This window comes from Protopterus annectens, chromosome 14.part0 (assembly GCF_019279795.1).
Source record: "Protopterus annectens isolate FY-2018-M chromosome 14.part0, PAN1.0, whole genome shotgun sequence".
Classification (NCBI taxonomy): Eukaryota; Metazoa; Chordata; order Ceratodontiformes; family Protopteridae; genus Protopterus; species Protopterus annectens.
Window position 1 is genome coordinate 127,175,574 of NC_056748.1, and position 15,159 is coordinate 127,190,732.

At 43.9% G+C, this 15,159-nt stretch overlaps 1 protein-coding gene across 3 annotated transcripts in view; it reads right to left on the reverse strand.

Annotated features, from left to right (window-relative positions):
- Positions 1–15,159, reverse strand: part of GPAM (glycerol-3-phosphate acyltransferase, mitochondrial) — a 921,522-nt gene that overhangs the window by 543,083 nt on the left and 363,280 nt on the right. For all 3 annotated transcript variants that reach the window (XM_044055836.1, XM_044055838.1, XM_044055837.1), the window contains exon 10: positions 7,032–7,131. In XM_044055836.1, the coding sequence (XP_043911771.1) occupies positions 7,032–7,131 (100 nt within the window). The remainder of the gene's footprint in view (positions 1–7,031; positions 7,132–15,159) is intronic.

Sequence of the window (15,159 nt, forward strand, 5' to 3'; positions counted from 1 at the left end):
CCTGGAGATCTACAGGTGTGAATCCATTGATATGACAGGTGAAGCTGTAGTTGTGTTTTAAATGAGTTTGCATTCTGAATGGATTTCCGCAACACAGGGACATGGTTCCATAGTTTAGCTGAAGTACTTGAACACAGAGGGAGAAAATCCCAAGCATCCTGTAAATTTTGTCCAACAAATTGGCTGCCTGTTTTGGATACATAAATCCCAGAGATAGTTATGGCATGAAGGAATTTTTATGGAAGGCTGGTCCTCCATTTATCACCGGAGGTGAAACACACATTTTATGGATTGGACAGATGAAGACAGGATGTTTTTATCTGAAAATAAAAAAAGGCCTTTGAAACGGTCATTTTTTTGTAGGAACAGAGAAGTACTGGGGATGGATCTCTACTCAGGAAGTCTGAGTAAAGAAAAGTTGTGTAAAATCTTACTGTAACTATAGATGTCCTTCTCTTCCATGTTGCAGTGTTCAACATATGGGTTTACTCCTCTTGCCTCATGAACGAACAGCTAGTATACAAAAGTTTTCAGTCCCTGTATTTTGCGTGGGACATCTGACGTGGTTTAAGGAACGTGGACCATAAAAGTGACATCTGCACGCACCAGCCCTCAGAACTGCAAGCCCCAGTTGGACCGGTCGTAGTAAGGGTAATGCCAGTCCTGTGCCACCCAAAAGGGAAATGCAGCCTAACAGGAGGGGAAGGAGGGTGGGAAGGAATACTGCAACATGGAAGAGAAGGACATCTATGGTTATGGTAAGATTTTACACAACTTTTCTATGTTCTTCTATTCCCATGTTGCAGTATTCAACATATGGGTGAGCGCCAAAGCACACTGTGAAGGAGGAGGTGGTGGTTTAGAGGTAGTTTCCCGGAATCCATGAAGGATAGCCCTAGCAAAACCTACCCTGGTCCTGGAAATGTGGTCTAACTTGTAATAGTTGGTGAAGGTGTGCACTGACGACCAAGTGGCTACTTCAAGAATGGCAGAGGTGTCCAGACCCCCTGAATAAGTCTCCTGAGGGAGCCATAGCCTTGGTGGACTGTGCTTTGACAGTGCCTTTCAGGGATTACCCATGGTATTTGTAGCAGAAGGTGATGGCTTTGGAAATCCAGGTAAAGATAGTTTGTTTGGTTGCTGCCTTCCGTAGGGCTCTGGAGTGGAAGGAGATAAAGAGTTGATCAGCCTATTTGATGGGCTTAGTTTTATACATGTAAAACCTGAGTTGTCTGTGAACATCCAGGGAGCGAAGTACTCTTTCACTGTCCCCCTGTGGGTTAGGAAAGAAGGTAGGTCGTTGGCTTGGTTCAGGGAGAGGTCATTCACCACCCTGGGCATGAGTGAAGGGTTAGTTCTAAGAGTATCCCTGTCATTGTGGAAAACTAGGAAAGGTGGGTTAGCCATGAGGGCTTGCAGCTCTGATACTCTTCTGGCTGAGGTCAAGGCCAGGAATAGCAACATTTTCCATGTACAATATTTTAGGGAAGCTTTGTATGGGCTCAAATGGAGGGAGTGTGATCTTTTCCAAAACATAGTTAAGGTCCCATGGGGGTGGGGATGGTTTTCTGGGGGGCATCAGGTGAAGAACTCCTTTGAGAAAAAACTTAGCTGGTAGTCTGGACGCCAGAGGGGATTCAGAGCATGGCTTGCTGAAAGAGCAGACAAGTGGGCTTTAATGGAGGAATAGGCCAATCCTGTCTGCAGTAGCTCACACAAATAAGACCGAACTAGAGGAGTCTCGCTTGCAAGTGGGTCCAACTGTCTTTTGTGACACCATATAGAAAAGCTCTTCTACTTTGAAAGGTAATATTCTCTCGTATTTGGTTTCCTGGCCTCCTGCAGGACAGTGAGCACATCCTCATTGTAAAAGGTGTCTGAAGTGGATCAGAATCCTATCAACCACAGGGTGAGGTGCAGTAACTGCCACTGTGGGTGTGTTTGGGATCCCTTGTGCTGTGTTTGAAGGTCCACTCTGAGGGGAAACTTGTGGTGATTGTTCTTGGATAGTTGTAAGAGTAGGGGTAACTAATGCTGTCTTGACCAGTAGGGGGTCGCCAACAAGATTTTTGGTCTGTCCTGCTGGATTTTCAGCAGGACCCTCTGGATGCTATCAATTCTATTGACTGAAGGACCAGGCATAGACGTTCTGTCAAGTTTTCCACCTTTTTGGGGGGGAAGTAGGCTTTCATGACATGACTGAATTCTGCACCCCAAGAAGACAATGTCGAGTAGGTTCCAGGTGGGATTTGGGGTAATTTATATGGAATCCCAGAAACTGTAGAAGGGAGACAACCAAGAGTATATGTTGCAGGAGGGTCTCCCTGTTGCCTGCCTGTATCAGCAGGTTGTCCACATAAGGGAATATCTGGATTCCCTTTGTCCTGCAGAAAGCAATCACTGGAGCCAAACATTTGGTGAAAACCTTGGGTGCAGTGGAAAGCCCAAAGGGCAAGGCGGGTGCAGTGGAAAGCCCGAAGGGCAAGGCGGATGCAGTGAAAAGTGAGAAGGGCCCACAAGAACCTGAGGTATTTCCTGCAAGTGGGCTTTATGGGGATGTGAAGATAGGCATCCTTTATATCTAAGGTGGCCAAAGTCCCCTGGGAATAAGAAGAGGAAAAAGTGTTGGTAGGGTCAACATCCCGAAGGTTGGAACCTTTAGGAATAGGTTTAGATATGAAATTTCTAGAACTGGTCTCCAAAGATCACCTTTTCTTGGAACCAGGAAAATCCTGGAGTAGAAACCTCTTCCTTTTGCTGCGAGGGGCATTGGTTTTACGGTGCCTTGAGCCAGCAGTGCCTGTAGTACTGGCTGCAGGAGGTGTAGCTGCTGTTTTGGGGGTTGTGGGATGTCTTTTCACTTTGGGGGCAATAGCCAAGTCATGAAATACCCATTTTGAAGGACTGAAAGGACTCTTTTGTCTGTGGTGATGTATGTCCACACAGGAAGGCAGTGAGAGAGGCAAACCAAAAGAGGGAGAGAGGGAGGAAGCGGGGTCTGTAAGTTTGGCAGGTAGTCAGATGCTACCTGCCCTGTCTTGAAAGAATGGCCTCTGGCTAGAGGGAAGGTGTAAGCTCTAGCTGGAGAGGGGTTGCTTTCTGGTAGGTTTTCTAGGTCTAAAGGGAAGAGCAGGGCGAGAATGTTTCTAATGAACTGTGTTTTAGCTGGGTAGTTTCTTTGAAATTTTGGAATAGGGGAGACTAGCAGGTGTTTCAAATCTTGCATTTCTTTCCCTTTTTGCTGAAGTGACTTAAACAAATCAGCCACTTTTGCACCAAACAAGGCTGTGTTGTCCAGGGGGGTATCAATCAGCTTTGCCCTGAAATCATCTGGAAGGGGCTGGAGGCGCAGCCAAGAATACCTGCTGCTGACCTTGCTGAGGCGTCAGCAGTATCATAACAGCACTTTATTAAGTGCCTGGTAACTTGGGAGGTAAGAGCCACAAGACAGTGACGCTTTGGTGCACAATCTGGTGTATCACACAACTCCTTGCAGTCTTTCTCTAGGAATGATAAGATATATTTAGCCATATACGTCTGATAGTTAGTAGCCCTGAAGGACAACGTGGCAGAGGTGTAGATTTTCTTACCCAGACACTCCATGGTTTTGCTGTCTTTGTCAGCAGGCAGGATAGTGGTGGTGGGTAAAAGTTTAGATGCCTTATCTGTGGAAATGGCGGCAGGGTCCACTGGCTGACACTTAAGGAGGTACTTTGCAGTTTCAGGGACTTTATAAAGTCAATCAAGCCTGCGTGGAGCAGGTGGTTGTGAGTCAGGATTTAATGATGCTGAGAAGAAAGCATCCAGAAAGGCAGGCAGACTTGGGGGAACAGCAGATGGGTTTGGGGAATCCATCTGAATGAGGTCAGAATATCTTTTTTGGACCTCAGTCATTTCATATGACTCCCACTTAAAATGTTCTTTCATCTTGGAGATGGTTTCGCCAAAGGTTAAATCTTCAGCTGGTGAGTCAGGATCAACAGATTCTTCCTCTGGGGAACCATACCCCAAGGGAGAAGAAAGCTGGGAAGCGTAAGAAAGTGAATCTTTAGAAGAAGAGTCGGAGAGATCTTCCGCTTCCTTCATAGTTGGGTCTGTGGTTTGAGCCCTTGGACTCAGAATGGGCGGTGGGATGTTAGGAGTCCCTGCAGAAGTAGGACATAAAGCCAAAGTCATTAAATAGACTTTGGCTGAAAGCCTGCCAGTCAGGCATGCTTTCCGTGGGAGTAGAAATATGCTTCCTTTTCTCCCTTTTTAGAGGCCTGGCGGGCATTTGAAGGGAGGAAGGCCTGGAGTCTGGAGTCTGTAAGGAACCAGAGGGATCTGATGGACCTACTGAAAGCACTGGTTCCCCGATGCCGGTAAAGCCAGTATGGATGTGCCCTCTGCATGGGATTGTGCGGCTTCTGTGCAGGTGTCCACTATAACTGAGGTGGTGAAGCCAGATTCCTCTACCAGGCCATCAGCCACAGGCTGAGGGTCAGATGCTAGAGGCGCAGCCGAAGCGGTAGGCCATATAGTCTTGGCTTTCTTTTTTGGCGATTCCCTAGGTATGTCAAAGGAACTCTCCATCCCTAACGCTATTTGTTTTAACCTTTCATTTTCTAAATACAAGTTAAGCACGTGCAGACAGCTGCACAATGTTTTGGGCATGAAAGCCAGACAAATAGAGCAGGCCTTGTAATCGTGCGACCATCCCAAACAAAAGAGGCACTGATCGTGGGTGTCCTTGTGAGATATCTGACATCCGCACTTGCCCTTTCTGGATGACATGAACAAGCATTAAATTAAAGAAAAGGACTGAAAGGTTCCCCAACGGGGCACTTATCTGATTTCTCAAATCCGATGGCCGTGAAGGCAGGAACACCTGGCGTTTGACTGGCGGCTGAAATGTTCTTAGGGCTGGTGCGCACTGACGTCAGTTTTATGGCCCATGTTCCTTGAGCCATGTCAGATGCCCCATGCACCATACAGGGAGAGAAAACTTTTGTATACTGGCTGGATGTTCGCAAAGCAAGAGGAGTAAACCCATATGCTGAATACTGCAACATGGGAATAGAAGGACATTGTATATTTATATTTTTATTTATTTATTTATTTATTTGACATTTGCTGACCAGGTTAGTCCAACTGATCAGAAGCCCTTTGTCAGCGGAGGCCCGAGGATAAAAGCTCCACAATTAGTGCACACACAGATAGTATAACAAATCAAAAATGTATAACAAATCAAAAATGTATCAACTAATCATATAACTAGTATAACAATCGAAGTGTACACATAGATAGTATAAATAAATCCGAAGAGGAAACATGTGCATCACAAGTTATTTAAGATGAATACCAAGGCAGTTAGAGTGGTACAATAGCAGACAGAGGAGTCTGACAGTAAAATGAGTTACTAACCTATTGATAAAGTTAATGGTAAATGGAGGTGTATCAAAGATTGTGGGCCCAGGGAAGGTACCCAAAAGGACTGCCTGTTAGAGCAAGTCCTATTCATCTGGAGGATGAAGGTACTGACATGATAAGCAATATGGCACTGGCAGATTAATGTATTTGGTTTGGCATACAAGAACAGAGCCTAGGGACAAGAGGCTTCCTAGAATGAAGCACATATGCAACTGATTTAATGGAAGGGGAAAAAGGGGTAAGATTAAGCAAGCAGAAGCTAGGGGTTGGTAAGAGAAAGACGAAAGGTGGGACATTGTAGATTTTGATGGATATGTTGCAGCAATGAATGAGGATCAGAAAAATTAAGAAAGGGAGGACAACCAGTTGATCTAAGTAGCAGGGTGGACAAGAAAAGAGAAAGTGGGGATGGAGACTTTGGTAATGAATAGAAGATGGCACACATGGACCTAAATAAGGCACTGGGAGAACCTCCAAGCTTTGGTCGACTAGAGTAAATTACAAGTGGTATTATGGGAGGAAATACTATAGACATGGAGAGGTAAGGAGATATAGAAGGTGCAAAACTTGTATAAAAAAGGCAAGAGGTATTTATAGCACTCTAAGAAGACTGAAAGAGAATTTGGCCTGGTAATGGGGTCATGGTTGGAATGTGAGGAGGGTTGGTAGACGGTGTAGATGAGGGAGGGGGTGGTTACAGAAGATGGCGACATGGAATAGTCGTTGTAGAGAACGCAAGGATGAACTCTATTAATACACCAGCGGTTGGGAGATGGAAGGGGATATATGGAGAAACGATACGGTACAAAAAGAGGCATGGAAGGTTAGTAAGTGGTTAAATAAGATAAGGCCAACATAGGATTTTCAGAGCAGGCTGTTAGGTGGTGCAGGACACCAAGCCAACATAAGCAAGAGGATTCCAATGGCAGTCAATATCTTGGGAGTGTGGACAGGAGGGGACAAATCATTACATATGTGATGGGACTGTAAGGAAAACAATGAAAAGGCAAAAGCAGATGAAGACAGTCCTTGAACAGTTGCACAGGAACACTGAAGTGAACCCATAAGGGTAGTTCTGTTTGTCAGGGCTTGAAAAAAAAGAAGAGACAAATGTGACAGAGTAGAGAACAGAGTTAATATACATGGCTGGGTGCCTGAAGTGTGCGTACTGAGACAACGGAAAGAGATAGACGGTCTGTAGTAGAAGTGGAGGAAAAAAGTGCAAAGTAGGTGAAGAAATTCTATGGGGGAGAATGCAGGGGTAAGTTAGATAAGCACAATGGAGAAAGAGAGAGAAGAAGAGGATCGGGGAAGACAGGACAGCTGAAAAGAAGAACGATGTGAAGTAATGGGGGTACGTTAAGTGGTGGAAGGGAGAAGGTGAGGGGCAATGAAACTGATAAACATGCAGAACTCAAATGGCATAACTAATGTGGATAAGGTTGTTACAGGAACTAGAAGGAAGTTAAGATGCCTGTGTTTGAATTCTGTTCAATATATAAAATATGTGACAGAGTCATGTAAAGTAGGAATTACAAGCTTGTAAATAAAAGTTCAACAAAGAGATTTACAAAATAAGTGCAAACCATTCTTCTCGTTGGTTTAAATTACAAATGACCTACCGTATGCAGTATAGCTCTGTATAAGACATCCTTTCTTCCATCTATGGTTTCATCCAATCTCCTTCGAATAAAAAAGCCTCCCAGCTTACGAATAAGTGTGCTGTGATACAACATAAAAAGGTCTTCAAAGTAGACAGTAAGGTCTAGTCAGTTTAGTACAATTTTACTTCCCACCGGTTACATATAAAAATTTCACAGTATAAATAAAAATACAGACTCCAGTTTGTTGAGCGAATTCAGGATAATAGAAAAACTAATCAGCAAACAAAACACCTTCACAACAGCCCCTTATACTAATGCAAGCTAGTAACATTTTCTGGATTCGGGTCTTTTGCCTTATTCCAGGTTAGGGGTCGCCACAGCGGAACTCTGGTCCGCTAATGATAGGCAGTAGATTTTTATGTGCTGAGTTGCCGGCCCTGGCGCACAACCTTCAATGAAGGTACGCCCATTCACGCATGTCTCCACACATGTCTCCACACAGAAGACGCTCTAGATGAGAATCGAACAGGACAACGTCTTACTGTGAGGTGACAATGCTACCACAGCACCACCACCGCAGTATTTTCCGGATTCGGGTAATGTGATCATATTCTAGGATCTACAGATGTGTTCTAGTCTAACTGTGTTGCAAGAATGAACTTGGGGTGGTGGGGGGAGATAAGATCTGCTGTACATATGGCTCAAGGAGAGAAGCTTCTGAAGCTGACAGAAAAGGCTGCCAAGCTATCCTCCTGTGTAGGGAGAACAGTTCTGTCCATCTTGCTGCCACAGTGTCTATAGGTAACACTGTCGGTTTTCATGCCAAGAAAGGTTAAACTTTAAAACCAATAAGTAATGTCCCTTATGTGAACTGCGCGTCTTGTATACTATAGTGTTTGTCTATAGGTAACACTGTCAGTTTTCATGCCAAGAAAGGTTAAACTTTAAAACCAATAAGTAATGTCCCTTATGTGAACTGCACGTCTTGTATACTATAGTGTTTGTCTGTCACTGCTTTGAAGTGTAGGCATGTAAAGTACAATTTACATATTGAAAAAAAAAAACAAGTAGAATATGCCAGCTCCACTAGCATACACAAATGAAGGCTTGACTATGGACAGGTGACTCGAGTTCGATTCCAGGCTCAGACATTTGTTGCTGTTGATGTGGAGAGGACGGTAGTGGCCAGGGCCATCCGATGTCACAATTCCTCAGGGGGGATGCAACTTAAGAAAAGTCCCAGATTGGGCATTCAGTCACCCAGTGTTTGTGTGATAGCGCACTCTGTGGGTGCATGAGGTTGTGCATTTACATTGGGAGAGTGAACCGGCACCCCAAAATGGCAAGGGTGACTTGCTCCAACCCAAGGCAGGGGTTAGTAAGAATACCATATACCCATAATTCTGGGATGTGAGTTAAGGGCACAAAGCTCCCTCATGGCTTCTTGGATGGTGAACAACTCTAGATGGCTCTCACCACTATACTGAGGGTACCCAGTACAAAATAATGAATGGGCTCATGTCCAATTGTCAGGGAGGGACTTGATGTTTAGGAGGCAGAGAGGGCAAATAACACGCAGAAGAGAAAAAAAAAGTAGAACACTGTCTGGCCAAGGCTGCATTATACCAAGGGATTCTGCTATCTTAAGAAAAGTGAGGTTCTAGGCAATGAGCATTTGTCTTTTACTACTTTATGTAGCACAATGCAAATCTAAAAAGAATTGAAATAATAAATGCTCCTTTTAGCATGGGGGGAACAGAATTCTAATTTTCAGAAGTCACATCACTAGCCGTAGGAGGTTTTTAATTGCAGCATAACCATAAGGAATATTTGGCTGATCATGTTATAACTCTGAGTGACTAACTCACTTCAGCAGTTTCAGTATTAATGGCAATGCCCACTCAATTCCCCAGACGGTAACACAGCGTATGTGGTCAATGTGGCACCTGCCATTAAGCTGCAGCTCATGTTCACATGCACCAATGTCAACAAAATTAAGCGACTGCAATATGAAAAACTGACAACAATATTATCACTACAAGAGAAGACATTACAGTGGTTGCTAAGAACAATAAGCCTGGTATGAAGACCCCCTGCCTTCCTGATCCAAATGTGAACTCGTGAACCAGAAAAGTAAATAAGATGCAACACTGTAGCAAAGCACATTACAAGGAAATGCTCCTTATGAGTATAGACAGACCTTTGGGAGTGGTGACAAAACTGTAACCACTCCCATATGGAGAGCCAGAGGACCAATGACGGTGGTGGAATGGTCACACCATTACATGACCACTGCTACCACAAGGACTTAAGAAACCATACCTGTCAGTATACTTGGATAAGATGGCTCATAGCAGCTATGCCTACAGCAGTTCAAGTTTTTATCCTGTTATGAAGGGCAACCAGTCACATTTTTTTTTATTTTAATGAATTTATTTTTCTTTCTTATTCCTTATCTAGTGACCTCAACTTTGGGGGAGGGGTACCATTCATGGTCAATGACACGTGTGTTCTCTCCAGAACTGAAGAGTGGGCAGCACATACGTTAGTCAATCTAAGTGGGGGGCATCTTTCTTTGCTTGCCCTGCTTACTATTTTACCTCCTCTAATTTCAGACATCAAAGTGATAAGTATGCCAGCTTCCTTCTACACGCACACTGTGGAGCAGACATCTGTGTTCCATACATTCTGACCCCTGACAGCTGAAAGCTCTCTGGGTCTTACTGGGGTGGGGTATTTGGTGACAGTATAGCAAATAGGTCACTAATCAAACTTATAAAGCAGGCATTATATATGGAAGTTCCCGCTCTACGTTGCAGGACTTTCTAAAGCAACACTGCTTTTTTTTCTCTCTCAAAAAGATGGATTTGTGGAGACTTTTGTTCTTATCCAGAGAGCAGCCACCCACAATAGCAACGTCCTCTGAAACAGACTCTCTATAAGATAATGGCAATACAGAAACGACAAAGTATCCTGAATGAATACGATCACAGATGGTGAAGTAAAGGCTGCTATGCAAGGGCAAACCACAACACCATATCTCTACTGGTATGGCTTGAAGGTCCACACTTATTAGAACATCGCACTACCAGATGGTGCAGAACAGCTGAAGAATTATACAAGAACTTCTCCCACAGGTTTGCTCCCTCACTATAAGACCTGGCTGTTGCCACAGGGTCCTGCAATGGAAAGAATGGGCTCCATTTTCTTCAGCTCTTTCCCAACAAAGTTCAGGCATGAGACTTACTGACGAAGAAGAAAAGGCTCTAAGCGCCAAATGTTCAACTAGTTCTTGTAGGGGAATGATGCAATCTGCTAAACTGGCTTTGCTTAACAATCTGATGCTGTAGGACTGAGGAATCACAGGAACTACAAAGACAAGTAAGTTTGAAGACAATGTGAGAGTTGCCAAATACAATAGGCATCAAATGACAGCCTACTTTCTTTGAGGCAAATTCAAGCAGCAGCACCTTAGTCATTAGAAAGGCCAAAATATAACAATGACATCAGCTGGCATGGCAGGTACAGGTACCTAACCTAAAGCACTCCTCATCTCTTGAACAGTCTCCCATTTTATACACACACACACACATATATATATATATATATATATATATATATATATATATATATATATATATATATATATATATATATATATATATAGATATATATAGATATATATATATATATATATATATAATGTGTGTGTGTGTGTGTGCGTGTATTAGGCAGAGAACTTCCCTGGCAACTTTTAAAGCCAGCCTTGATGACTGGATGGGTGATCAATAATTATGACCTGGGATACACAGAAGCAAGCCACTTAGAAAATTATTGACTCGACCACCACTATTAGACGATATGACTAAACTAATCAATGGTTACCTAGGCTGTAAGAATATTATTTAAAAAAAAGGATATGAACTTGTAATCATCTAGCAGAAGGCTTAAAACAGATAAGTGAGCAGATTAGTAAACTGACCATTGTATGACTGAGTTACCCTTTTGAAATCTGCTCCCATCCTGGCAGAGACTTCCAGAATATAAGACATAGGGAGAATATAAGACATAGGCAATAGTAAAGTATGGCCCAAGTCACAAATGTAAGAAATGTCCTGTAGATCTCACCCATCTGAAACGTTCTGCTACAACACCATTCATCTACAGGAATGGGACCTGATAAAGCCTACAAAAGGCCTTTTTATATAGAAGGTAAACAAGGAGAAGGACAAAGTGACAGTCTATTTTGTGAACTGTAACAGGACTTCCTGAGTATAACAGAAAAAACTTGCTTTGTTTCCTTTACAGAGCATCTGCATCCCACATCATAACCTAGAATTTACTTAACATCAGCAGTATGCTGAAAGGTGCCACTTCTGTTAGTGCTATTAAAGAAAAACATGGGTAGATTGATTTATTTCCTTGAGATGACTTCCAAAACCACCTTCTCTAGAATTTGGGGTTTGTTTGCACGGAATATGTCCTAGTGGTAAGTCAGGAAAGGTTAGTTGTGCCAAATAATATGCTTCTTAGAAAAAGGGGGATGGCGGGTAGGTAACCTGGACTGCAACAGTGAATACATTTATGGTAAGTGTACACAACTGTACTATGTTCTTCGTGTTTCACTGCAGTGATTACATTTGGGTAGAGTCCCAAAGCTATGATTGGGAGGCTGGAGCTAAACAGCATTAGGAGCGGCCATGAGGCCCTGCAGAACTGCAGTGGCAAAGCCTGCCCTGGATTTAGAGTAGAGTGGCAGATGATAGTGCTTTGTAAAGGTGTGCACTGAACTCCAAGTAGCAGCCTCTAAAATGTCTTTGGTTGGTACTCCCCTGAGAAAGGCTGTTGAACGGATATAAATAGGACGTGCTGGAGGGATAGATTTATCACTCAGAGACTCCCCATGCTGTGGAATAAAATCCCGGTCCATGTGAGGCAGAGCACCTCGCTGACTCTGTTCAAGAGAAATCTTGACCTGTGGATGGGAGATCGTAGGTTTACCCCGGGAATCATCTCTGTGTCACTGCTGGACAGAGGCACAACAAACTAATGGGCACAGTATTTTTTCATATAAAGGTGGGCGTAGCCACAAAAATTTGGGCTAGGCTTATAAATGCCTTAGGGCAGATAGCCTAGTATAAACCTATGAACCTATGAACCTATAAGTGGCTGCAGCTCTGGTTGAACGTGGCCTAATGCCCTTAGGCACTGGCTTGCCATGGTGTAAGTAGCAGAGACGAATGCAGTGGCCTATCCACTTTGAAATAGTCTGCTTTGAGATAGCTTTTCCTTGTGATCCTGCAGCATATGCCACTAGTAATTGCTCTGTCTTTCTGAAAACTTTGGTTCTGTCCAAGTAGAATCTAAGCTGTCTGTGTACGTCCAAAGAATGCAGAATTCTCTCCCCCTTGTTCTGTGGATTTGGATAAAAAGTTGGCAGATGAATAGTTTGGTTAAGAGCCACACTGGACACCACCTTAGGCATAAATGTTGGATTTGTCCTCAGAGAGACCCTGTCTGGATAAAAAATTATAAAAGGTTCCACAGCCTTGAGTGCCTGTAGCTCTGAAACTCGTCTTGCAGAAGTTATTGTTAGGAGCAGAGCTATTTTCCAAGATAAAAACTTTATATCAGCAGTAGCAGCTGGCTCGAAAGGAGGCAGTGTGAGTTTTTCCAAGACATTGTTGAGGTCCCATGCAGGTATTGGTGATCTCCTTGGAGGCCTTACATTTTTGGCTCCTCTGAGGTACTGCTTTAATAAAGGATGAGAAAAAAATTGGTGGCTCTGTGTTGTAATGAGCCGAAATGGCAGAGGCATGAACTTTAATTGATGAAAAAGATAGGCCTTTATCCAGCATCTCTGTTAATTATTGCAAAATCTGAGGAATATTTGGTACAGATGTATCAGTTCCTTGTGCCCGATTCCAAACACAGAATCTCTTCCATTTTCCAGCATAAGATTTTCTAGTACTAGGCCTTCTGGCTTCCAAAATTACATCCATCACAGCTTTACTGAGAGGTGTGTTTTGTATGACTACATTATCCGCCATGCTGCCAGGTTTAAAGTACTGAGTTGGCTTTGCAGGATCTGATTGTTTTGCTGGGACAGTAGATGAGGTATCTGAGGTAAGGCTCAAGCTGGGTATTGAGGGTTGGGTACCAGTACTGGCGGGGCCAGTCTGGGGCAATCAGTATCATCTTTGGCTTCTCCTGTCTGACTTTTAGGAGTACCTTGGGGAGGAGAGGCAGTGGAGGGAAGGCATATACTGATAGGTTTTTCCAGCTGAAAGATAGGGCGTCCACTTTCAATGCTTGTCTGTGATAAGTCCTTGTGAAGAATCTTTTTAGTTGGTAGTTGTGAGGGGAGGCAAATAGATCTATGTCCAGGCATCCCCATTTCTTTGTTATCATGCTGAAGTCTTGTGGATCCAGCTGCCACTCGTGGGGATCCATGAGGTATTTGCTTAGTTCATCTGCCAGAGTGTTTTCCTTTCCTGGCAGGAATTGTGCCTGCAGATGTGCTTAGTAAGTCAATGCTGTGTCCCACAAAGTCATGGTTAGTCTGCAGAGGGGGTAAGAATGTGTGCCCCCTGCTTGTTTATATACCACATGACCATGGTGTTGTCGGTCTTTATCAGTAGTTGTCCCGAATGAAGTAGATCCTTGAAGGCAGTCAGGACATTTTGAACAGCTAGCATCTCTTTTTGATTGATATGTAGATGCATTTGGTTTGAGGACCATGTGCCCTGAATGCATCTTCCTGCCATGTGGGCCCCCCAGGCATAATCTGATGCATCCGTTGTTAGTGTCTGCCTGGCTGGGGGTAATGTGAATGGCTGTCCCTTGTTCTGGTGACAAGCCTTAACCCACCATCAAAACTCCTGTTGCAGGCAGGGAATAAGAGTAATCATTGTTTCCAAGCTGTGGCAATGTTGTGCCCAAATGCTTTTTAGGTACCACTGAAGTTTCCTCATATGCAGTCTTGCATATGGAATTAGTAGGATGCAGGATGCCATGAAGCCCAAAGCCTGCAGAATTTTTCTTGCAGATAACTGGGCTTTTGTTGCCAACATTTTGAAATAGGTAGTCAGTTGCCTTTGTTTGTCTGGCGTGAGATAAGCCATCTGGGCAGTTGCATTTAAGCTTGCACCCAGGAATATTATCTCTTGAGAGGATACTAATTTTGATTTATTTTCATTGACTCTGTACCCTAGGCATGTTAGAAGTCTTTTCACAAACGCCAGATGCTGTAGAAGAATGTCCTTGTTCTCTGCTTGAATTAGACAGTCATCCAAGTAAGGATATATTTGTATTCCTCTTTGTCTGCAGAATGCAATTACTGGTGCCAGGCACTTTGTAAAGACCCTGGGCGCAGTAGATAAGCCAAAGGGCAGTGCAGAGAAAGTACAGTTTTGTTTCACCCTAATGTATGTGTTCGTGTTCGTACAGCTGCAGTAAGCAGATGGGTTCTGGGTTCTCTCTGCGTCCAAGCGATCCTCTCAGTCGGATCTCTGGTCCTCCAGGGTGAGGCCGTTGTGTCTTCTTCTTCTTCTGGTGAGCCAGAGACAGAAGACACAGCCCGACCCCATGTTCTTCAGTCTTTCTTGCCCCCATGTCAGGTGCCCCCAGAGGAAGGCAACACATAAATTATGCTTATATGCATTATATGCACATGCAAAAATACAAAAAATTTAAAAGTTGCAAACAAACAAACCATAGAAGGATAAAACAGTCAGGTGTTATGAAGAGAAGAGGTTGTTAGGCCCTTTTGCAAGTGGAGTAGTGGGAGGAAAGTGGTGCGTAGTTGGCTAGCACTCTCTGCACTACATTTATGGTAGGTACAAAAACACATTATGGTATCGTGGCATACAGCCGTGGTAATCACAGATGGGTAGAGTCCCAAGCGCTAGGGTGTAGGGGTGGTGAGGAACTGGAAGGAGTAAGAGCCAGGCCAGAATGCCCTGCAAAAAGCAGCCTCAAAGCCTGCTCTTGTTCTGGAAGTATGCTCTTTTTGTGGAGGTGTGTATGTGCAGTATGTACAGAACTCCAAGTGGCTGCCTCCATACTCCACTGAGGAAGGCTGTAGCTGTAGCTGGAGCTGTGGAGGAGTGTGGCCCTGGTGGCTGGTGTGATGAGGGACCAGATA